The sequence below is a fragment of the Petromyzon marinus genome, chromosome 51, assembly GCF_048934315.1.
Source record: "Petromyzon marinus isolate PM22_M1 ecotype Great Lakes invasive population chromosome 51, UKy_Petmar_22M1.pri1.0, whole genome shotgun sequence".
Classification (NCBI taxonomy): Eukaryota; Metazoa; Chordata; class Hyperoartia; order Petromyzontiformes; family Petromyzontidae; genus Petromyzon; species Petromyzon marinus.
Genome location: NC_133717.1, coordinates 898313 through 923261, shown reverse-complemented (window position 1 = coordinate 923261; position 24949 = coordinate 898313). Strand labels below are relative to the sequence as shown.

The 24949-nt window shown below is 54.5% G+C and overlaps 2 protein-coding genes across 4 annotated transcripts in view; one reads left to right on the top strand and one right to left on the bottom strand.

Moving 5' to 3' along the window:
- Positions 1-292: 292 nt before the first annotated feature.
- LOC116953358 (uncharacterized) lies at positions 293-20047 on the bottom strand. The gene is made up of 2 exons (XM_032973498.2): positions 19732-20047; positions 293-5433 (listed from the first exon to the last, which is right to left on the bottom strand). Exon 2 carries the CDS (start codon positions 2571-2573, stop codon positions 1182-1184), a length of 1392 nt encoding a protein of 463 aa, XP_032829389.2. The 5' UTR covers positions 2574-5433; positions 19732-20047; the 3' UTR covers positions 293-1181.
- Positions 20048-20123: 76 nt separating this feature from the next.
- TULP4 (TUB like protein 4) overlaps positions 20124-24949 on the top strand; it is a 48890-nt gene continuing 44064 nt past the window's right edge. For all 3 annotated transcript variants that reach the window (XR_012947216.1, XM_076074895.1, XM_076074894.1), the window contains exon 1: positions 20124-20419. The gene's annotated coding sequence lies outside the window, so the exon portion shown is untranslated. The remainder of the gene's footprint in view (positions 20420-24949) is intronic.

Sequence of the window (24949 nt, the reverse complement as noted above, 5' to 3'; positions counted from 1 at the left end):
CGCTCTACCACTGAGCAGCCACCTGGCCACTAGGGGGTTGTACAATTGTTTTAACTTCGTTCCTCAGTTCGCTTGTTCTGGTGAGGGTCATGGCGACAGCACGTTAAGTAAGGCGGTCCAGACCTCTCTTTCCCTGGCGACAGACTCTAAAACAAGATTACTATACACTGCACACTACTATACACTACTACACTATACACAACTACACTATACACGACTATACACTACACTATACATGACTATACACTACAATATACTATTGTAGTGTGTTAACTTAGGCGCACACTTGTACTTGTAGGCAAAACGTTTATTGAACACAACGGGTAACTCTAACAGGATAACAGCATAGGGTGGTGACCACCACGGCTAACTAAACTGACACTCGGAGAGACAATTCTATAGCTGGACCCGGACAGCTAACGGCTGCCTGGTCCACACGTGGAGACCGGAGACCGAGGATCGAGGATGGCGACTTCATTCCCAGAGTTGAGCGCCGCGATCCCTCTCGGGACCCCGCTTATAACTCCCCTGGCCTGGCTGGCTCCGCCCATGGCCACGCCCCCCTTCCAGAACTCTCGTGGGGACTCTGGATCTCCATCACATGATCCTCTCACCCCCGACTGGGGCCTCCCTGCCTCCTCTCGTCCGGTCACGTGTCCTCCTGGGTTCACCTCGTGGTCACGTCCTGACGCGACCCCCTTCTCAGCGACACCCGGGCTCCGCCCTTCCAGTACCACCCCTCACACGGCACTGTCTCTACACCGCGGTGGTCCCCTCGAGGCCACCACATCATCCCCCATCCCCCCCCCCCCATCCTTAAAACACAGCCGTCCCGGCTCTCAAAAATGCCAACGCAAGGATGTGCCTCCCAACCATTAACATCAATAAATAACCGCAGACCGCGCAATAAACACTATATATACAAAATGTATAGACATTTAGAAAAAAAGGGGGGGGAAAGAAAGAGAGATGGAGGAGAGAGAGGACAACAATAACACAATAAAAAAAAACATTGCCAATGTACAGCACCCCAGCTCCCCCCCACCCCAAAAGCATATCCCCGCCCTGTGTGTGACAGCACCCCTGAGTACGAGAAGGACCAGGTTCAGCCAATGACCCGATCGACTCAGGAGTGCGACAAGCAGCAAAACTACATGGGAACACTGCACGGTGTAGGGGAGTTACTTGAATCTGGCAGTCCTCGAACGAGTCCGTGTAGCCGGGCCCCCAGGTGAGGTGGGTCTGGGCTCCCTGGGAGACCTGGTGGGAATTTGAACATGGCCTAATGGGCGCGGCCCCGCTCGAGAAGACACAACAGTCGGCGGAGAACGGCTCTTTGACGGGCGATCCGCTCCATGCTGAGCGTCCGTGGTTGACTCATCCGGCGAGGATGTCAGACGCTTCGGTCCTGTGGGCGGCACAGAATTCCCCTGAGGTACGACCTCAGCAGATGCCTTTCTCAGCTCCTCGGGCACACCGGACACTCGGCCCTTGGGTAAAGGAGATAAAGGGGACACTCTCGGAGCAACAAACGGTTTGAGTCGTGACGGGTGAACAAACCAGGACCATCGGCCGAACTGAATTTTCACACATTGAGGCCTGTCGGCCTGTATCACGTCGACCGGACCTCTCCAAGGTTTGTACAATTTTGGGGAAGTACCCACCGGCACTTGAGGACAGTGCAGCCAAGCCTTGTCACCTGGAGCCCATGTCCTGCCCGACACACGGAGTCGCCTCAACCTTTCGTTTGCCCACTGCCATGAGGCAGAATTATGCCTGGAAGCCTGGCAGGGTAAGGCGCATGTGCTCGGACATGTTGACCTTAGACTTACTCGGCCCCGTCTTAAGTTGGACTCAATTGGCGGGTCCTGCTCTCTGCCGTACATACAAAAAAATGGCGAGAACCCAGTAGACGCATGAGGGGCCGTTCTGTAGGCTGCGAGCACCCCGGGGATATGTAAATCCCAATCGCCCTGGGACTTGCTGACCTGCTGACTCAGCATAGAAGTCAGGGTCCTGTGTAGACGCTCTACCATCTCATCGGTCTGGGGGTGGTAGGGCGACGTACGGACCTTTTTGGTGCCCAATAGGTCACATACCTCCTTAAGTAATTTCAAAGAAAATGTTTTGCCCTGATCAGTAAGGAGGCGCTCCGGGGCCCCCTTATCCAACACGTACCCGTGAAGGAACGCCTCCGTAATAACCGCCGCTGACTGGTTGGGAATCAGCCAGGCCATAGGCCAACGAGAGAAATATTCGACGCCCACTAGTGGTCGAAAAGGTCCAAGGACGTCAAGCGTGACGAGCTCTTTAATCCGGGAAACCCGAATAGATTGTAAGGGCCAGCAGCACATTTTTAGCGGTGGTTTCTGCCGAGCGCATTGTGTACACCCCTTCAGAACATTGTACACATCACCTGACATTCCAGGCCAAAATAAGTCTAACCTGAGGGTTGCTAGGGTCTTACAAACACCCAGGTGCATTAGGCATTCGTGCATCGCCACAATTAATTTACCCATCAGCTCCTTGTGAACAACGATACTATAGCAGCGCAACCCGCCATCCCAGCGCATCAACAGACCCCCCTTAAGAATGAGCGGGCTACTCCGTGGCAGTCCCCCCCGTTCCTGGCATCCACGACGCGGCGTCACAATTTTAACAGGGAGGCATCCTCCGCCTGGAGGCGCCCCCCAATCAGCATGGGACAACCCAATGGAGGAATCGCATGCTTCCGGAGCATCTGAACAGTCGGGCGGTGGAACATCCGCTGACGCCACAAAGGAGGGAGATGACACCTCCAAAGCCGGTTTACAGTGGCCCGATCCAATGAGACACGCGCACCCGTCACCCGGCGGCAGTCGCGACAGCGCATCCGCATATACATGCCGAGCACCCTTCCGGTAGGAAACTATAAACAAGTAGTCCTGCAGGATGTCTAACCATTAGGACAACTGGTCGGATGGCTGTTCAATACGCAACGCATACTGAAGAGCGGCATGGTCTGTGCGTACCTTAAAGGCCCTGCCATAAAGGTACGGACGGTACCATGGCCAGCAGCTCCCATCGCGTGAAGCAATAGCGCTGCTCGGCCGGTGAAAGGACTCTGCTGCCATACGCTACTACGCTCATTACCCCGTCCACTATCTGCGATAGCACGGCACCGATGCCGGTATTGCTGGCGTCTGTATCAAGAAGAAAGGGCAGTGAAAATCCGGGGTATCTAAGCGGGGGAGGTGCGTTAACCAACCCGTCTCAGAGCGCAAGAAATGTTGCCTCCTCCTCATCCCCCCAGTGAAATGTTTGCCCTTTGGTCGTGAGAGCGTGGAGGGGTTTCACAGTGGCAGTGAATCCGGGCACAAACCGACGGTAGTAGGAGGCGAATCCAACAAAACTTTGCACCTCCCCTACAGATTTCGGGGTCGGCCATGTTCGTATGCACGCGGTCTTATGGGGATCGGTAGCTATCCCCGTTTCACTTACAATGTAGCCCAGGTATCGAACTGACTTCTGGAGCAGGTGGCACTTCTGGGGTTAAAATTTTAGGTTGTCGGCCCGCATTTTAAGAAAGACCGCTCGCAATCACTGTAGATGTTCTCCAAACGTGCGACCAAAGACAATGACATCGTCCAAGAATATTAAATAGGAATCCCACTGGAGCCCCGTGAATACCAACTCCATGAGCCTTTGGAATGTAGCTGGAGCCGAGCGGAGACCCATCGGAAGCCGGTTAAACTTGAAAAGCCCTAGTGGCGTACGGAACGCAGTTTTGGGCCTTGAGCTGTCATCTAGGGGTAGTTGCCAAATCCTGACAGCAGATCAAGCAGGGAAAAGAACCTCGCCCCCGACAGAACATCAAACGAGTCATATATACGTGGTAGGGGGTACGTGTCAGCCACAGAGATTTTGTTAAGTCTGCGAATGTCAATGCCGAAACGCAAACTTCCGTCGTGTTTTTTCACCAGAACAATGGGAGCACCCTACGGGCTGTTAGAAGGGCCAATGATGTCAGCAGCCAACATATCGTCGACCGCCTGATGCACATGTTCCTTTTCCTTGGGGCTTAACCTGGAGCCGTGTTTCCCGTATCAATGTGGTGGCTCAAAAGGGTAGTACGGCCCACGTCGTATTTGTTTTTACTGAAAATGTCAGAGAACTCTAGCAAGAGTGAACGTAACTCAGCCCTCTGCATGTCGGACAATTCGGGATTCTCGGAGCAGGGATCCTCAACCCACTTCTCCCCACCCTCGGATCCTTTCTCCGGGGTCGACCCAACCTTCACACCCCCGACAATGAGCCCGTCGCAACCCGCAGCCGACGTGTGGGCCAGGACGGTGCCCTCCTGTATCACGGATGCGCCTAACCCTGCGTTAAGGACTTGGATAAAGGGCTCCCGGTCGTTGGAAACGAGTGTTTGCGCACCCAGAAATGTTAAACCCCAGGTCGCTGTATTCGAGGGGCCTAACAGGATCCTCCCGGCGGTGTCCACCTTGTCGAACTGCTTACGCAGCCGCACCAACATTTGCACGCTAGGCAGAATAACAACCGTTCTGCTCGCCAGCGCCTGAACCATGGTGTGTGCCGTGCGCAACCGGGTGGGGGAAGATAAAAATGCCATACTACGGCCAGAGGGAAATTCAATACAACAATGGTCTACGAGGATTTTTAGGGGCATCTTAGCCAAAAAAATCCATACCCAGTAGACAGGGTACGGCCAGGGATTCCGAAACGAGAACCAGTCCTGTCAACTGGATGTCCCCAATACCCACCATCACCGAAATTTAACCCACAATTCCCAATGATCCGCCATTCACGGCTAAACATGGAATGTTAACAAGAGACAGGGCGCGAGATTTCAGGGGAAAAATATAAAAAATCGTAGCAGAAATGATGGTAGCGGATGCTCCTGTGTCAATTAGCATGCGTACCTCCACCCCCTGTATTGTCAAAATTACAGCCGACGATCCCACCGCCGCGGCAATGACACGATGGGTCAATTCCGACCTCTGAACAGGTCGTAGAGGACATCCTTAATTCAGCAACACCCGACTCTCCCGCTGTGCAACCCGACGAGAGTGAACGCCGGACGAACACGAACTGACGCCCGAGCGTGATGAGTTAAGTGACTGCAAGGACCGAGTGTGAGGTGTGCCGCGACTTGTTTGGGGACACTTGCAGAGATGGGCTTGGCCGAGGGGAAGACGACGGCGATGGCAGTCTGGCGTGTTGTCCCCCGTGTGGCATGGCAACCAAGAGAGATGTGTCCCGGCAGTCTGCAACGGTAGCAGATGACTTGACCACTCTCCGGGCGAGGGAAGGTTCTCCTTCCAGGGTCGCACCTCCCTCGTCGCTCCGTGTCACCCGATCGCCAGCTCCTGTCGGTCACCGACGCGCAGGCCTGCGCGGGCTTGTTGTCCTTGCGCACGTTCAGCATCCCTGTAGGAGCAGCGCACGCCAACATCCCAGCACATCGTTTCTGGTGGAGGTGCGCCTGTATGCACCGCGTGATCCGCAGGGACGACAAATCGTCCTCTTCTGTCATCGGCAAGACGACGTCAAGCTCCTGCGCCAGCGCAAGCAGCCATTCAAGCACCAACGAATCGACCCCTGCTTGGTCCATCTTGGGGTACGCTGCCTGTGCCAACGACACTAGGGTGCTGCGGAAAGCAAGGGGCATCTCGGCCTCCCCTCGCTTCCGTGTGGTGAACCTGTGTCGGACGGTGGACGGCGGATCGTAAATAGCCGCCATTTCAGCGAAGACTCGCGGTAGCATGTCCCTTGCAGCCGGTGGGATGGCATAAGGCAAGGAATGGTCGTCAAGAACTGTGGGAAGCGCTCGTAGCGCCTTCACCTCTGACTAGCCCGCCAGAGTGCAATTAGTAAGGTTTTTGTCACGTAAACAAAACGTGCCAATTAACGACATATTTAATATTTACGAGATCTCACCCAAAAAAACCCTTTATTACAGACTCTATTCTGAGTTTCTATTTGGGATGTATGAGCTGCTCTGGGGAGCATCCAGGGACGGAACCAAGTTTTATCTCCATACCAAAGCCATCGCGGAGAGAGGTTACAACAGCACGCTCAGAAGAAGCTACCAGAGCTGCCCGTCACTACAGATGACAGAGGCACCACCGCTGCCAATTCACCAACACTGCGCTTATTTACACCCAGCAAACCCTCGCTCAGGAGGGTCCTGCCAAGTGTATTGCAGTAGGGAGCGATGTCACTGCTGTGCGATCCCAATTGAGTTCATTTACATTGTAGGTTTTCAGCATTGGGATGTTTGGCTAATACCAGTTACATTGTACTTTTTGTTTAGCTATCGCAGAAAACCAGATAATCCGGAGTAAACCCATGTAGAACAGGGGGATAACATACAAACTCCACACTGAGTTGGGAATCGAACTCATCAGTTTATTGCTGTGAAATATAAAAACCTAGGAATCTGCTGCGTTGGAAACTTCACAAAGTATTTGTTTGTGAGGTCTTTTGAACTTTATTCAACTCTCCAAGTTTAATTGGGGTTGATTTCGCATTGTTTAAGGTAAAGCGCATGGGTCCGAAAGGGCCTTGCGTGAATTCAAGCGCTGATTAGGGATGTTAAACGTGCTGTGCCATGGCTCGCCAGCAGAGGACGGGAAAGCGACACGAGCAGAGTGGAGTCCCGCACGACTCGCTGTTCATGTGGCCGACAGGCGCGACTTGGTTTCCTTTGAAAAAAAGAGAAACAGGTCCCTGCAGAGTGGGCTGGTAGGACAAGTCTCTGCGCTGTCTATTGCTGATTTTACACCCAACAGCACGAGATTTCACTTCGTTAAAGTATTGAAAGGGGACGGACGGACGGACACATTAATCTATTGCAGGCTGGTACACTCAGTTTACAACTTCGTTCCTACCAGTATAACACTCACCTCACTCACCCCTCACACCAAGGCCGTAGCCATGGAGTCAACATTGGGGGGACCAAATCTTCCAGGGTGTCTGGGGGTCCCAACCCAGAAAAATATCTACATTTGAAAACTCATCTCCTGCTATTTCCTGCATAAATATAAAAAAATTCACTAACACATGGGATGGACTTTTTATTTATTTTTTACAATAATGTCTAATAGTGTATTGTATTACATTGCTCTGTTTTTACTTTTTTACCATTTCATGTTTCATTGTATGTAATGGCAGAGATTAGGGATTAATAAAGTACAACCATAACCACAATCATATAAACAGAAATCTATGAGCATTTATTTATATGAAGACAAGTCCAGATATTGTGGCCAAGGTTTAGCAAATTGTTGTTTAATTTACGTAGCATAGCAATGGTTTTTTTATAGCATAATATTGGGGGGGGGGGACATTTTGAGCATATTTGAATATATATTATAATTACGGCCTTGCGTCACACACACCCCACGCACACCTGATACACCTCACTCACACACACACACCTCATACACAGGGTAACACACACCTCACTCACAAATCACTCACTCCTTACTCACACCTCACTCAGACCACTGATACACCTCACTCACACCTCACTCCTCACTCCCCTCACACACCTCACTCACACCTCACTCACACCTCACCCACACCTCACTCACATCTCACACCTCACTTATCCCTCACACCCCTCACACACCTCACCCCTCACACAGAGCATTCACACCTCACTCCTCACTCACACCTCACTCCTCACTCCCCTCAAACCCCACTCACACCTCACTCACACCTCACACACATCACTCACTCCTCACTTATCCCTCACACACCACTCACACCTCACTCTCCTCACACAGCACTCACACCTCACTAACACGTCACTCCTCAATCCCATTACACACGTCAATCACACCCCACGTATCCCTCACACCCCACTCACACCTCACTCTCCTCACACACCCCACTCAGACCCCACTCACACCTCACTCCTCACTCACACCTCACCCCTCACTCACACCTCACTCCTCACTCACCCCTCACACACACCTCACTCACACTTCACACACACCTCACTCCTCACTCACACCTCACCTACACCTCACTCACACCTCACTCACACCTCACTCCCCACTCACACCTCACACACAGCACTCACACATCACTCCTCACTCACACCTCACCCCTAACTCACACCTCACTCACATCTCACTCCTCACTCACCCCTCACTCACACCTCACTCCTCACACACACCACACTCCTCACTCACACTTCACTCCTCACGTACACTTCACTCACACCTCACTCACATCTCACACCTCACTTATCGCTCACACCCGTCACACACAGCACTCACACCTCACTCCTCACTCACACCTCACTCACACCTCACACCCCACTTACACCTCACTCACTCCTTACTCACACCTCACTCCTCACTCACACCTCACTCCTCACTCACACCTCACTCACACCTCACACACCTCACTCCTCACTCACACCTCACTCCTCACTCCCTCAACACGCCACTCACACCTCACTCCTCACTCACACCTCACTCCTCACTCCCCTCACACACCTCAATCACACCTCACTCACACCTCATACACCTCATTCACACCTCACTCCTCACTCACACCTCACTCCTCACTCCCCTCACACACATCACTCACACCTCACTCCCCTCACTCCTCACTCACACCTCACTCCCCTCACACCTCACTCCTCACTCACACCTCACTCCCATCACTCCCCTCACACATCTCACTCACACCTCACTCACACCTCATACACCTCATTAACACCTCACTCCTCACTCACACCTCACTCCCCTCACACACATCACTCACACCTCACTTATCCCTCACACCCCATTCACACCTCACTCGCCTCACACACCCCACTCACAACTCACTCAGACCCCACTCACACCTCACACCTCACTCAGACCCCACTCACACCTCACTCCCCTCATAAACAGCACTCCACCTCACTGAGACGCCTCATACACCTCACTGACATCTCACACCTCACTTATCCCTCACACCCCACACACACCTCACTCACCCCTCACTCACACCTCACTCACAGTACACACACCTCACTCGTCACACTTCACCCCTCACTCACACCTCACTCCCCTCAAACCGCACTCACACGACACACCTTACCCCTCACTCACACCACACACACAGCACTCACACCTCACTCACACCTCCCCCTCACTCACACCTCACTCAACTCCTCACTCCCCTCACACACCTCACTCACACCTCATACACCTCACTCACATCTCACTCCTCACTCAAACTCACACCTCACTCCCCTCACACACCTCACTCACACCTCACTCACACCTCACTCATCACTCACAACTCACTCCTCACTCATACCTCACTCACACCTCACTCCTCACTCACACCTCACTCACACCTCACACCTCACCCCTCACTCCTCACTCACACCTCACTCACACCTCACTCAGACCTCACACTGCTCACTCACTCCTCACTCCCCTCACACCTCACTCCTCACTCACACCTCACTCACTTCGCACTCCCCTCACACCTCACTCCTCACTCACACCTCATTCATACCTCACTCCTCACTCACACCTCACTCACACGTCACTCCTCACTCACACCTCACTCCCCTCACTCCCCTCACACACCTCACTCAAACCTCACTCACACCTCATACACCTCATTCACACCTCACTCCTCACTCACACCTCACTCCTCACTCCCCTCACACACATCACTCACACCTCACTTATCCCTCAAACCCCACTCACACCTCACTCCCCTCACACACCCCACTCACAACTCACTCAGACCCCACTCACACCTCACACCTCACTCAGACCCCACTCACACCTCACTCCCCTCATAAACAGCACTCCACCTCACTCAGACGCCTCATACACCTCACTCACATCTCACACCTCACTTATCCCTCACACCCCACACACACCTCACTCACCCCTCACTCACACCTCACTCACAGCACACACACCTCACTCCTCACACTTCACCCCTCACTCACACCTCACTCCCCTCAAACCGCACTCACACGTCACTCACACCTCACACCTTACCCCTCACTCACACCACACACAGAGCACTCACACCTCACTCACACCTCACCCCTCACTCACACCTCACTCCTCACTCAACACCTCACTCCTCACTCCCCTCACACACCTCACTCACACCTCATACACCTCACTCACATCTCACTCCTCACTCACACTCACACCTCACTCCCCTCACACAACTCACTCACACCTCACTCATCACTCACAACTCACTCCTCACTCATACCTCACTCACATCTCACTCCTCACTCACACCTCACTCCTCACTCACACCTCACTCACACCTCACACCTCACTCCTTACTCACACCTCACTCCTCACTCACACCTCACTCCTCACTCACACTTCACTCCTCACTCACTCCTCACTCCCCTCACTCCTCACTCACACCTCACTCTCCTCACCTCACTCCTCACTCACACCTCATTCACACCTCACTCCCTCACACCTCACTCCTCACTCACACCTCATTCACACCTCACTCCTCACACGTCACTCCTCACTCACACCTCACTCCCCTCACTCCTCACTCACACCTCACTCACACGTCACTCCTCACACCTCACTCCCCTCACTCCTCACTCACTCCTCACTCACACCTCACTCACACCTCACTCCCCTCATACCTCACTCACACCTCACTCCTCACTCACACTTCACTCCTCACCTACACTTCACTCACACCTCACTCACACCTCACTCATATCTCACAGCTCACTTATCCCTCACACCACTCACACACCCCACTCACACCTAAATCACACCTCACCCCTCACTCACACCTCACTCCTCACTCACACCTCACTCCTCACTCACACCTCACACCCCACTCACACCTCACTCACTCCTTACACCTCACTCACACCTCATACACCTCACTCCTCACTCACACCTCACTCCTCACTCACACCAAACTCGTCACTCCCCTCACACACCTCACTCACACCTCACTCACACCTCACTCACACTTCATACATCTCACTCACACCTCACTCCTCACTCACACCTTACTGCTCACTCCCCTCACACACATCACTCACACCTTACTTATCCCTCACACCCCACTCACACCTCACTCCACTCACACACCCCACTCACAACTCACTCAGACCCCACTTACACGTCACACCTCACTCAGACCCCACTCACACCTCACTCCCCTCATAAATAGCACTCCACCTCACTCAGACGCCTCATACACCTCACTGACATCTCACTCCTCACTCACACTCACACCTCACTCCCCTCACACACCTCAATCACACCTCACTCATCACTCACATCTCACTCCTCACTCACACCTCATTCACACCTCACTCACCCCTCACTCCCCCCTCACTCACACCTCACTCACAGCACACACACCTCACTCCTCACACCTCACCCCTCACTCACACCTCACTCCCCTCACACCGCACTCACACGTCACTCACACCTCACTCAAACCTCACACCTTACCCCTCACTCACACCTCACACACAGCACTCACACCTCACTCACACCTCACCCCTCACTCACACCTCACTCAACACCTCACTTCTCACTCCCCTCAAACACCTCACTGACACCTCATACACCTCACACATCTCACTCCTCACTCACACTCACACCTCACTCCCCTCACACACCTCACTCACACCTCACTCACAACTCACTCCTCACTTACACCTCACTCCTCACTCACACCTCACTCCTCACTCACACCTCACTCCCCTCACACCTCACTCCCCTCACACCTAACTCCTCACTCACACCTCACTCCTCACTCACACCTCACTCACACTTCAATCCTCACTTACACCTCACTCACACCTAACACCTCACTCCTCACTCACACCTCACTCCTCACTCACTCCTCACTCACACCTCACACCTCACTCCTCACTCACACCTCACTCCTCACTCACACCTCACACTCCTCACTCACACCTCACACCTTACTTCTCACTCACACCTCACTCCTCACTCACCCCTCAAACACCTCACTCACACCTCACTCCTCACTCACACCTCACTCCCCTCACTCCTCACTCACACCTCACTCCCCTCACTCACACATCACTCCCCTCACACCTCACTCCTCACTCACACCTCATTCACACCTCACTCCCCTCACACCTCACTCCTCACTCACACCTCATTCACTCCTCACTCACACCTCACTCACACCTCACTCACTCCTCACTCACACCTCACTCCCCTCACTCCTCACTCACACCTCACTCACACCTCACTACTCACTCACACCTCGCTCACACCTCACTCACACCTCACTCACCTCACACCTCACTCACACCTCACTCTCACCTCACTCCTCACTCCTCACTCACACCTCACTCCTCACGCACACCTCACTCACACCTCACTCCTCACTCCCACCTCACTCACCTAACTTCCCTCACTCCTCAATCACACCTCACTCAACACCTCACTTCTCACTCCCCTCAAACACCTCACTGACACCTCATACACCTCACACATCTCACTCCTCACTCACACTCACACCTCACTCCCCTCACACACCTCACTCACACCTCACTCACAACTCACTCCTCACTTACACCTCACTCCTCACTCACACCTCACTCCTCACTCACACCTCACTCCCCTCACACCTCACTCCCCTCACACCTCACTCCTCACTCACACCTCACTCCTCACTCACACCTCACTCACACTTCAATCCTCACTTACACCTCACTCACACCTAACACCTCACTCCTCACTCACACCTCACTCCTCACACTCCTCACTCACACCTCACACCTCACTCCTCACTCACACCTCACTCCTCACTCACACCTCACACTCCTCACTCACACCGCACACCTTACTTCTCACTCACACCTCACTCCTCACTCACCCCTCAAACACCTCACTCACACCTCACTCCTCACTCACACCTCACTCCCCTCACTCCTCACTCACACCTCACTCCCCTCACTCACACATCACTCCCCTCACACCTCACTCCTCACTCACACCTCATTCACACCTCACTCCCCTCACACCTCACTCCTCACTCACACCTCATTCACTCCTCACTCACACCTCACTCACACCTCACTCCTCACTCACTCCTCACTCACACCTCACTCCCCTCACTCCTCACTCACACCTCACTCACACCTCACTACTCACTCACACCTCGCTCACACCTCACTCACACCTCACTCACCTCACACCTCACTCACACCTCACTCTCACCTCACTCACACCTCACTCCTCACTCACACCTCACTCCTCACGCACACCTCACTCACACCTCACTCCTCACTCCCACCTCACTCACCTAACTTCCCTCACTCCTCAATCACACCTCACTCACACCTCCCTCCCCTCACTCCTCACTCACACCTCACTCATCACGCACACCTCACTCACACCTCACTCCCCTCACTCCTCACTCACCTCTCACTCACACCTCACTCCCCTCACACCTCACTCAAACCTCACTCCTCACTCACACCTCACACACACCTCACTCCCCTCAATCCTCACTCCTCACTCACACCTCAATCCCCTCACTCACACCTCACTCACACCTCATTCCTCACTCACACCTCACTCCTCACTCACACCTCACACTCCTCACACACCTCACTCCTCACTCACCCCTCACACGCCTCACTAACACCTCACTCCCCTCACACCTCACTTACACCTCACTCACACCTCACTCCTCACTCACACCTCACTCACACCTCACTCTCCTCACACCTCACACAAAGCACTCACATCTCACTCCCCTCACTCCTCACTCACACCTCATTCACACCTCACTCCCCACCCCACCTCACTCACACCTCATTCACTCCTCACTCACACCTCACTCACACCTCACTCCTCACTCACTCCTCACTCACAACTCACTCCCCTCACTCCTCACTCACACCTCACTCACACCTCACTACTCACTCACACCTCACTCCCCTCACTCCTCACTCACACCTCGCTCACACCTCACTCACACCTCACTCCCGTCACACCTCACTCACACCTCACTCTCACCTCACTCCTCACTCACACCCTCACTCCTCACTCACACCTCACTCCTCACCACACCTCACTCCCACCTCACTCACCTCACTTCCCTCACTCCTCACTCACACCTCACTCCTCAATCACACCTCACTCCCCTCACTCCTCCACTCCCACCTCACTCACCTCACTTCCCACACTCCTCACTCACTCCTCACTCACACCTCACTCCCCTCACTCCTCACTCACACCTCACTCATCACGCACACCTCACTCACACCTCACTCCCCTCACTCACTCCTCACTCACACCTCACTCCCCTCCACACCTCACTCACACCTCACTCCTCACTCACACCTCACTCACACCTCACTCCCCTCACTCCTCACTCCTCACTCACACCTCACTCCCCTCACTCACATCTCACTCACACCTACACTCCTCACTCACACTCACTCCTCACTCACACCTCACACTCCTCACACACCTCACTCCTCACTCACCCCTCACACCGCCTCACTAACACCTCACTCCCCTCACACCTCACAACACATCAATCACACCTCACTCCTCACTCACACCTCACACCTCACTCACACCTCACTCTCCTCACACCTCACACACAGCACTCACACCTCACTCCCCTCACACCTCACTCATCACTCAAACCTCACTCTTCACTCACACCTCACTCTTCACTCACACCTCACTCTCCTCACTCCTCACTCACCACCTCACTCCCCTCACACCTCACTCCTCACTCACACCTCACTCCTCACTCACACCCACCCCCTCACTCCTCACTCACACCTCACTCCTCACTCCCCTCACTCCTCACTCACACCTCACTTCTCACTCACACCTCACTCCTCACACACCACACTCCCCTCACTCGTCACTTACACCTCACTCCCCAACTCCTCACTCACACCTCACTCATCACTCACACCTCACTCCCCTCACTCCTCACTCACTCCACACTCACACCTCACTCACACCTCACTCCCCTCCCTCCTCACTCCTCACTCACACCTCACTCCCCTCACTCCTCAATCACACCTCACTCACACCTCACTCTTCACTCACACCTCACTCCTCACTCACCCCTCACACACCTCACTCACACCTCACTCACACCTCACTCCCCTCACTCCTCACTCACACCTCACACCTCACTCACACCACTCTCCCCTCCACCTCACTCCACTCACACCTCACTCCTCACTCACACCTCACTCTTCACTCAAACCTCACCCCTCACACCCACTCACACCTCACTCCTCACTCAACCTCACTCCTCACTCACACCTCACTCCCCTCACTCCTCACTCACACCTCACACCTCACCTCACACCTCACTCCTCACTCACACCTCACTCCTCACTCACACCTCACCTCGCTCCTCACTCACACCTCACTCACACCTCACAACTCACTCACACCTCACTCACACCTCACTCCCTTCACTCCCTCACTCACACCTCACTCCCCTCACTCCTCACTCACACCTCACTCCCCTCACTCACATCTCACTCACACCTCACTCCTCACTCACACCTCACTCCTCACTCACACCTCACACTCCTCACACACCTCACTCCTCACTCACCCCTCACACGCCTCACTAACACCTCACTCCCCTCACACCTCACTCACACCTCAATCACACCTCACTCCTCACTCACACCTCACTCACACCTCACTCTCCTCACACCTCACACACAGCACTCACACCTCACCCTCCCTCACACCTCACTCATCACTCACACCTCACTCTTCACTCACACCTCACTCTTCACTCACACCTCACTCTCCTCACTCCTCACTCACACCTAACCTCCCTCACACCTTACTCCTCACTCACACCTCACTCCTCACTCACACCTCACTCCCCTCACTCCTCACTCACAACACACTCACACCTCACTCCCCTCACACCTCACCCACACCTCACTCCTCATCACACCTCACTCCTCACTCACACCTCACTCAAACCTCACTCCTCACTCACACCTCACTCCCCTTTCTCCTCACTTCTCACTCACACCTCACTCTCAATCACACCTCACTCACAAACCACTCCCCCTCACTCCTCACTCCTCACTCACACCTCACTCCTCACTCCCTCACTCCTCACTCACACCTCACTTCTCACTCACACCTCACTCCTCACACACACCTCACTCCCCTCACTCGTCACTTACACCTCACTCCCCCAACTCCTCACTCACACCTCACTCATCACTCACACCTCACTCCCCTCACTCCTCACTCACTCCACACTCACACCTCACTCACACCTCACTCCCTCCCTCCTCCTCACTCACTCACCACACCTCACTCCCCTCACTCCTCACCTCACACCCACTCCCCTCACACCTCACTCCTCACTCACACCTCACTCCTCCTCACACCTCACTCCTCACTCTCACTCACACCTCACTCACACCTCACTCCCTCACACCTCACCCACACCTCACTCCCACAATCACACCTCACTCCTCACCACACCTCACTCAAACCTCCTCCTCACTCACACCTCACTCCCCTTTCCCTCACTCCTCACTCACACCTCACTCCTCACTCACACCTCACTCACAACTCACTCCCCTCACTCCTCACTCCTCACTCACACCTCACTCCTCACTCCACCACTCCTCACTCACACCTCACTTCTCTCACTCACCTCACTCCTCACACACACCTCACTCCCCTCACTCGTCACTTACACCTCACTCCCCCAACTCCTCACTCACACCTCACTCATCACTCACACCTCACTCCCCTCACTCCTCACTCACTCCACACTCACACCTCACTCACACCTCACTCCCCTCCCTCCTCACTCATCACTCACACCTCACTCCCCTCACTCCTCAATCACACCTCACTCACACCTCACTATTCACTCACACCTCACCCTCACTCACCCCTCACACACCTCACTCACACCTCACTCACACCTCACTCACACCTCAACTCCCCTCACTCCTCACTCACACCTCACTCACACCCTCCCCTCACACCTCACTCCTCACTCACACCTCACTCACACCTCACTCTTCACTCAAACCTCACTCCCCTCACACCTCACTCACACCTCACTCCTCACTCACACCTCACTCCTCACTCACACCTCACTCCCCTCACTCCTCACTCACACCTCACACCTCACTCACACCTCACTCCTCACTCACACCTCACTCCTCACTCACACCTCACTCCTCACTCACACCTCACAACTCACTCACACCTCACTCACACCTCACTCCCCTCACTCCTCACTCACACCTCACTCCCCTCACTCCTCACTCACACCTAACGCCCCTCACTCCTCACTCACACCTCACTCCTCACGCACACCTCACTCACTCCTCACTCCCCTCACTCCTCACTCACTCCTCACTCACACCTCACTCCCCTAACACCTCACTCCTCACTCCCCTTACTCCCCTCACACCTCACTCCTCACTCCTCACTCACACCTCACTCCCCTCACACCTCACTCCTCACTCCTCACTCACACCTCACTCACACCTCACTACCCTCACACCCCACTCACACCTCACTCCTCACTCACACCTCACTCCGCTCACACCTCACTCACACCTCACTCACTCCTCATCACACCCTCACTCATCACTCACACCTCACTCCCACCTCACTCCCCTCACTCCTCACTCACCTCACTTACACCTCACTCCGCTCACCCTCACTCATCCTCACTCACACCTCACTCACACCTCACTCCTCACTCACACCTCACTCACACCTCACTCCTCACTCACACCTCACTCCTCACTCACACCTCACTCCTCACTCACACCTCACTCCCCTCACACCTCACTCACACCTCACTCACACCTCACACCTCACTCACACCTCACTCCCTCACATCTCACTCACACCTCACACACACCTCACTACTCACTCACACCTCACTCCCCTCACTCCTCACTCACACCTCACTCACACCTCACTCCCCTCACACCTCACTCACACCTCACTCACACCTCACTCCTCACGCACCCCTCACTCACTCCTCACTCACACCTCACTCCCCTCACACCTCACTCCTCACTCACACCTCACTCACACCTCACTCCTCACTCTCCTCACTCCTCACTCACACCTCACTCTTCACTCGCACCTCACTCCCTCACTCCTCACTCACACCTCACTCCCCTCACTCCTCACTCCTCACTCACTCCTCACTTACACCTCACTCCTCACTCACACCTCACTCCTCTCACACCCCACTCCTCACTCACACCTCACTCCTCACTCCCCTCACTCCTCACTCACACCTCATTCCCTCACACCTCACTCCTCACTCACACCTCACTCACTCCTCACTCCCCTCACACCTCATTCACACCTCACTCCCCTCACACCTCACTCCTCATTCACACCTCACTCCTCTCACTCCTCACTCACACCTCGCTCCCCTCACACCTCACTCCTCACTCACACCTCACTCACTCCTCACTCCCCTCACACCTCACTCACACCTCACTCCCCTCACACCTCACTCCTCACTCACACCTCACTCCCCTCACACCTCACTCCTCACTCACACCTCACTCACTCCTCACTCCCCTCACACCTCACTCCTCATTCACACCTCACTCCTCTCACTCCTCACTCACACCTCGCTCCCCTCACACCTCACTCCTCACTCACACCTCACTCACTCCTCACTCCCCTCACACCTCACTCACACCTCACTCCCCTCACACCTCACTCCTCACTCACACCTCACTCCCCTCACACCTCACTCCTCACTCACACCTCACTCACTCCTCACTCCCCTCACACCTCACTCCCCTCACACCTCAGTCACATCTCACTCCTCACTCACTCCCCTCACACCTCACTCCTCTCACACCTCACTCCTCACTCACACCTCACTCACTCCTCACTCCCCTCACTCCTCACTCACACCTCACTCCTCACTCACATCTCACTCCCCTCATACCTCACACACACCTCACTCCCCTCACACCTCACTCCTCACTCACACCTCACTCACTCCTCACTCACACCTCACTCCCCTCACACCTCACTCCTCACTCACACCTCACTCCTCACTCACACCTCACTCCCCTCACACCTCACTCACACCTCACTCACACCTCACTCACACCTCACTCCTCACTCACACCTCACTCCTCACTCACACCTCACTCACACCTCACTCCCCTCACACCTCACTCACACCTCACTCCCTTCACTCCTCACTCACACCTCACTCCCCTCACTCCTCACTCACACCTCACTCCTCACTCACACCTCACTCACACCTCACTCCTCACTCACACCTCACTCCCCTCACACCTCACTCCCCTCACACCTCAGTCACACCTCACTCCTCACTCACACCTCACTCACTCCTCACTCTCCTCACACCTCACTCACACCTCACTCCCCTCACACGTCACTCACACCTCACTCCTCACACCTCACTCCCCTCACTCCTCACTCCCCTCACTCCTCACTCCCCTCACTCCTCACTCACACCTCACTCATCACTCACACCTCACTCACACCTCACTCCCCTCACTCCTCACTCACACCTCACTCCTCACTCACACCTCACTCACACCTCACTCACTCATCACTCACACCTCACTCCTCACTCCCCTCACCCCTCACTCCCCTCACTCCTCACTCACACCTCACTCACACCTCACTCCTCACTCCCCTCACTCCTCACCCCTCAGCGCGTCCCCCGCCTGTCGCCCTCGCCCCGCTCGCTCCTCCGGGCCCGCCCCCTGCAGGGCGCCTCCCCCCGCGCTCCTCTCGCGCATCCAGACGCCGACGCCGCCACCCCCACCCTCATGCAGGGTTCGGGGCCGCCGCATCACCACGGGCAGGACGACGAGGAGGAGACAGAGACGCGGGGAGACGCCGAGACAGAGACAAACACGCGGACACGGGGCGGAGACATGGGGAGACGCAGAGATAGGGGAACATCCTGAGAGACGCTGAGATTCGAGGAGTCGGCGGGAGAGGAGGGGGTGGTAGGGGGTGGTAGGTGGTAGGGGGTGGTAGGGGGTAGGGGGTAGTAGGTGGTAGGGGGTAGGTGGTGGTAGGGGGTAGGGGGTGGTAGGGGGTGGCCACAGCGACTGGGCGGGGGGGGAGACGCGGGCCTCGTCTCGTTGTCTCCGAGCCCCCGGGCCGCGGTTCTGGCCGTGCGGGGATCGCGGCCATGCGAGGAGGCGAGAGCCGGCATCCTCCATCCTCGCCTCCATCCTCGCCTCCTCCATCTTCCCCTACTCCCACAGCGTCTCCATCGTCTCGCCGCCCATCGCCCTCGTGGTGTTCGCGTTTAGCGGGCGCGGGGAGGAGGTGGAGGAGGTGGCCCTGCGCTGCGTGACCACGGCCCCGCACCCCGTCCAGAGGCGAGACACTCACCCCTCATCACACACACAGAGTCGACCCTTACAGTAGTGGTGAGACACTCACCCCTCATCACACACACAGAGTCGACCCTTACAGTAGCGGTGAGACACTCCTCATCACACACACACAGAGTCGACCCTCACAGTAGCGGTGAGACACTCACCCCTCATCACACACACAGAGTCGACCCTTACAGTAGCGGTGAGACACTCACCCCTCATCACACACACAGAGTCGACCCTTACAGTAGTGGTGAGACACTCACCCCTCATCACACACACAGCAGTCGACCCTTACAGTAGCGGTGAGACACTCACCCCTCATCACACACGCAGAGTCGACCCTTACAGTAGCGGTGAGACACTCACCCCTCATCACACACAGAGTCGACCCTTACAGTAGCGGTGAGACACTCACCCCTCATCACACACACAGAGTCGACCCTTACAGTAGTGGTGAGACACTCACCTCTCATCACACACAGAGTCGACCCTTACAGTAGTGGTGAGACACTCACCCCTCATCACACACAGAGTCGACCCTTACAGTAGCGGTGAGACACTCACCCCTCATCACGCACACAGAGTTGACCCTTACAGTAGTGGTGAGACACCCCTCATCTCAAACAGAGGCATGCGTTACACGTGACAGACCTCGGAGTGGTGTCAGGGCTAGGAGTGGTGTCAGGGCTAGGAGTGGTGTCAGGGTTAGGGCTAGGAGTGGTGTCAGGGCAAGGAGTGGTGTCAGGGTCAGGGCTAGGAGTGCTGTCAGGGTCAGGGGCGTTGTCAGGGTCACGGGCGTTGTCAGGGTCAGGGCTAAGAGTGGTGTCTGGGCTAGGAGTGGTGTCAGGGCTAGAAGTGGTGTCAGGGCTAGGAGTGGTGTCAGGGCTAGGAGTGGTGTCAGGGTCAGGACTAGGAGTGGTGTCAGGGCTAGGAGTGGTGTCAGGGTCAGGGTTAGGTGTGGTGTCAGGGTTAGGTGTGGTGTCTGGGCTAGGAGTGGTGTCAGGGCTAGAAGTGGTGTCAGGGTCAGGGCTAGGAGTGGTGTCAGGGCTAGGAGTGGTGTCAGGGTCAGGGCTAGGAGTGGTGTCAGGGCTAGGAGTGGTGTCAGGGTCAGGGTTAGGTGTGGTGTCAGGGTTAGGTGTGGTGTCTGGGCTAGGAGTGGTGTCAGGGCTAGGAGTGGTGTCAGGGTCAGGGCTAGGAGTGTTGTCAGGGCAAGGAGTGGTGTCAGGGTTAGGGCTAGGAGTGCTGTCAGGGTCAGGGGCGTTGTCAGGGTCACGGGCGTTGTCAGGGTCAGGGCTAGGAGTGGTGTCAGGGCTAGGAGTGGTGTCAGTGCTAGAAGTGGTGTCAGGGTCAGGGCTAGGAGTGGTTTCAGGGCTAGGAGTGGTGTCTGGGCTAGGAGTGGTGTCAGGGCTAGAAGTGGTGTCAGGGCTAGAAGCGGTGTCAGGGTCAGGGCTAGGAGTGGTGTCAGGGTTGGGTGTGGTGTCTGGGCTAGGAGTGGTGTTAGGGCTAGGAGTTGTATGAGGGCTAGGAGTGGTGTCAAGGCTAGGAGTGGTGTCCATGGTCAGGGCTAGCAGTGGTGTCAGGGCTAGGATTTGTATAAGGGCTAGGAGTTTTGTCAGGGCTAGGAGTGGTGTCAGGGCTAAGAGTCGTGTCATGGTCAGGGCTAGGAGGGGTGTCAGGGTTAGGGAGGTTTCGGTTTGTAATGTAGGTTTGGGTTAAGCCAACCCTAATTTATGAGAGTTCAATCCAACTCATGTTCTATAGCACATAATACCGCCGTGTTTTTCATCATTGCAGTGTTTACTTGTGGCAGCACTGTTGGAGTATGTGTGCAGACTTCACGATTTTGATGCTCTCTGCCCATGCCAACAATGACAGCAGAGTAGTGACTAATTTACAGCAGCATCCCATCTCTGTTGTTCCTGAGTCACCCAGCTTGGCCTTCTAACAGTAATCGCAGATCTCAGTGAGCTCTCCTGTTGTAAAATGTATTGTTCATTTTGTTTAACCACGTGATGATAACTCAAGAGACCAGGGTAGTAGTCTAATTTTCAAGAGTGGCCTGGTCACCAAAAGTTACAACGGTTTTATATGAAGGACATGAGTTACTTTCCTGTATTATCAGCCATTGCTAGATTCTTCAGTGCGTTTTTTTTTCGCAATAGGCTTCAATCACATTAATGTTTTTGAAGTCGCTCTCCCACAACGTGACCTCGTGTGTGGACGTTCCTATGCTGCTACCCAGCAAATGACCCACTCACCCGTGACCTCACGCTGACCTTTCGTGCCACCCCATGCACGGCGTCCGTACTGGTGTCAGGCCACAGATAATTCCTGCTGCTCAAATAAGCGTCTAGGTCATTGCTGCTCATCTCCTGTTCACGGCTCTGAAGGCAGTGGTGAAGTTCCACATTCCTGTGGTAGGGGCGAGTCTAATCCATTCGACAACTGCTATTGACTTCCCCACTTGTTTTATGAACCCCAGAGGAAGGGATAATGGTCTGTGTCAACCCCCCCCCAATCAGGATTTTAACTCGTAACCTTCCGATTGTGAGCCACTCACCCTACTGCCAAGAAGCCACCCGGCCAGTGTGTACTGGTGGCGTACGGTCCGATATTTATGTGGGATGCTGCATCTCTCCAGAAGGCCGTCCGTATCAGTAGAGCACAGGCCAGTGCATGCCAGTGGAATCCCAGATGAAGCCCCGTGGCAGGGGCCTCTGCTCATGCTCGAGCATCGTACGCCCAGCAAGGCTAGAGGCTCATCAATGCACGTACAGTGTTGTTATGACGGGGAGACGGTCATAACACACAACACCGTTATCTTTGTGCAATTGGTGCTGTGCTTATTAGCATATGTGGGATGCTTCCATGTACATCGCGTGTGTGAAGGATGTGTGCATGCTGCATCACTGTGAATTAAGCCTCTCCTGCCTTCTGAAAGCACCGAATCCTGTGCTTGCTGCACACCACGCGCTTACATTCCTTTTTATTCACTGCACCTCTGTAGATGAGGCACCGTGTTGGAGGGCTGTCGCCCAGTTAAAAGCAGGATTTACTGTCCTCTGTCACCCCGTTCCTGTGGGCCGGTGAGTGTTGTATTCCCTGGGTTTCACCTAGGTTCTCCCGTTTTCTTCCCGTGCACAAACACTGCTTAGAATGCAATTGGAAAAATGGGCTTCGTGCATGATCCTCAAGATTAAGAGTCCTGAGACTCATTGAGGATTCCTTGGATAAATACCAGCCGTATTTGTGTAGCCCAAATTCATTTCAACAATCTCCAGCTATTTTAATATTTTAATTTTGCATGGACAAATATGTTTAGGAGTTGTAGCTGCCATGGTAATACGTTGTGTGTGTTTAATGCTCTTTTAAGTCTTCATTGTGAGTCGATGAAGGGTAGACGTTGCCTGTGAAATTTCACACCAGCCCCATGCCAGACGCCAGCATCTCATGCGCCAATCTCCCTCCCTCCCTCCTCGCCTGCACGTCCCAGGCCAGGCACTCACACAGCCCAGGCAGGAAATCTATGCGAGGGACTGTGGCCTACTGGAGCTGTGAAAGCCATAAAACAATCACGGCATGTCGTGAAAAATAAGCCTGAGTGGATGAAATTAACGTCATTGTGAGACTTGCGTGATGTAGAAAGGGGATTTCATTATTGGATCCCTGCCCATACTCGTCCCGGCGTCTCACAATGCGACTTGCAGGTTTGGGACAGAGTGGCAGGAGCCACCGGTGTGTGACGGCTGCTGAGATGAGATTTGAATCCAGGCGTGGTGCCAGAGTCGGTCAACCAGTGCGGGTGGTGGCAGCAGCCCTCTGTGCACTCTCTCACTGTCCCTTGCCTCGTGCAACTGGGAGATGAGGAAACGGCCATAAAACAACGCATTGCACCTGCTTCTGTTGCACGGTCAAGGGCGCTCAATCGGTGATGTCTAAGACCTTGCAGGAATCGTCGTTCGTCGTATGAAGATGAATACCGTTTTGGATACGGTTTTGGATGCCGTCGGAAGTTACCGGGTGGTTTTGGAGCTTTTGGCGGTCGGCGCGCTAGCCGTTGGGTCAGTCTGCGTTTTAAATCTGCATTACTTAATATAGCTCATACCGATATGTGGCTGGCCCGCTTGCACTGTATCGCCGTAAATCACCCGCTCGCATTGCGTGCACAAGGACAGTCCAGTGGCCATTGTGCTCCCTACCCGGCCAGTTCCCACAGCCAACGGCTCAATTCCTGCACGTGCCTGGTGATTTCTAATGAAACCATAACCAGATAAAGCCCAGTAACATGATATGTCTCATTGTATTGGGCGTGGGTGTTCACGCACCGGTTATGTTTGATTCCCAGTATCAGTGATGAGTGATATCTAAACCAATCCTCGTCACTGCCCCACTTCACTATCCCACGCTGATCTGCATGGTTACATGTGCTCAAACAACCCCCATGACTAACACGGCATGTTGGGGAGGCCTTTGTACAGCATCGGATTAATACTGGTAGGAACGAAGTTGTAAACTGAGTGTACCAGT

Excerpts from the sequence above, each read along its gene's own strand:
- LOC116953358 (XM_032973498.2), bottom strand. The coding sequence starts at position 2,573 with ATGCGCTGGGATGGCGGGTTGCGCTGCTATAGTATCGTTGTTCACAAG.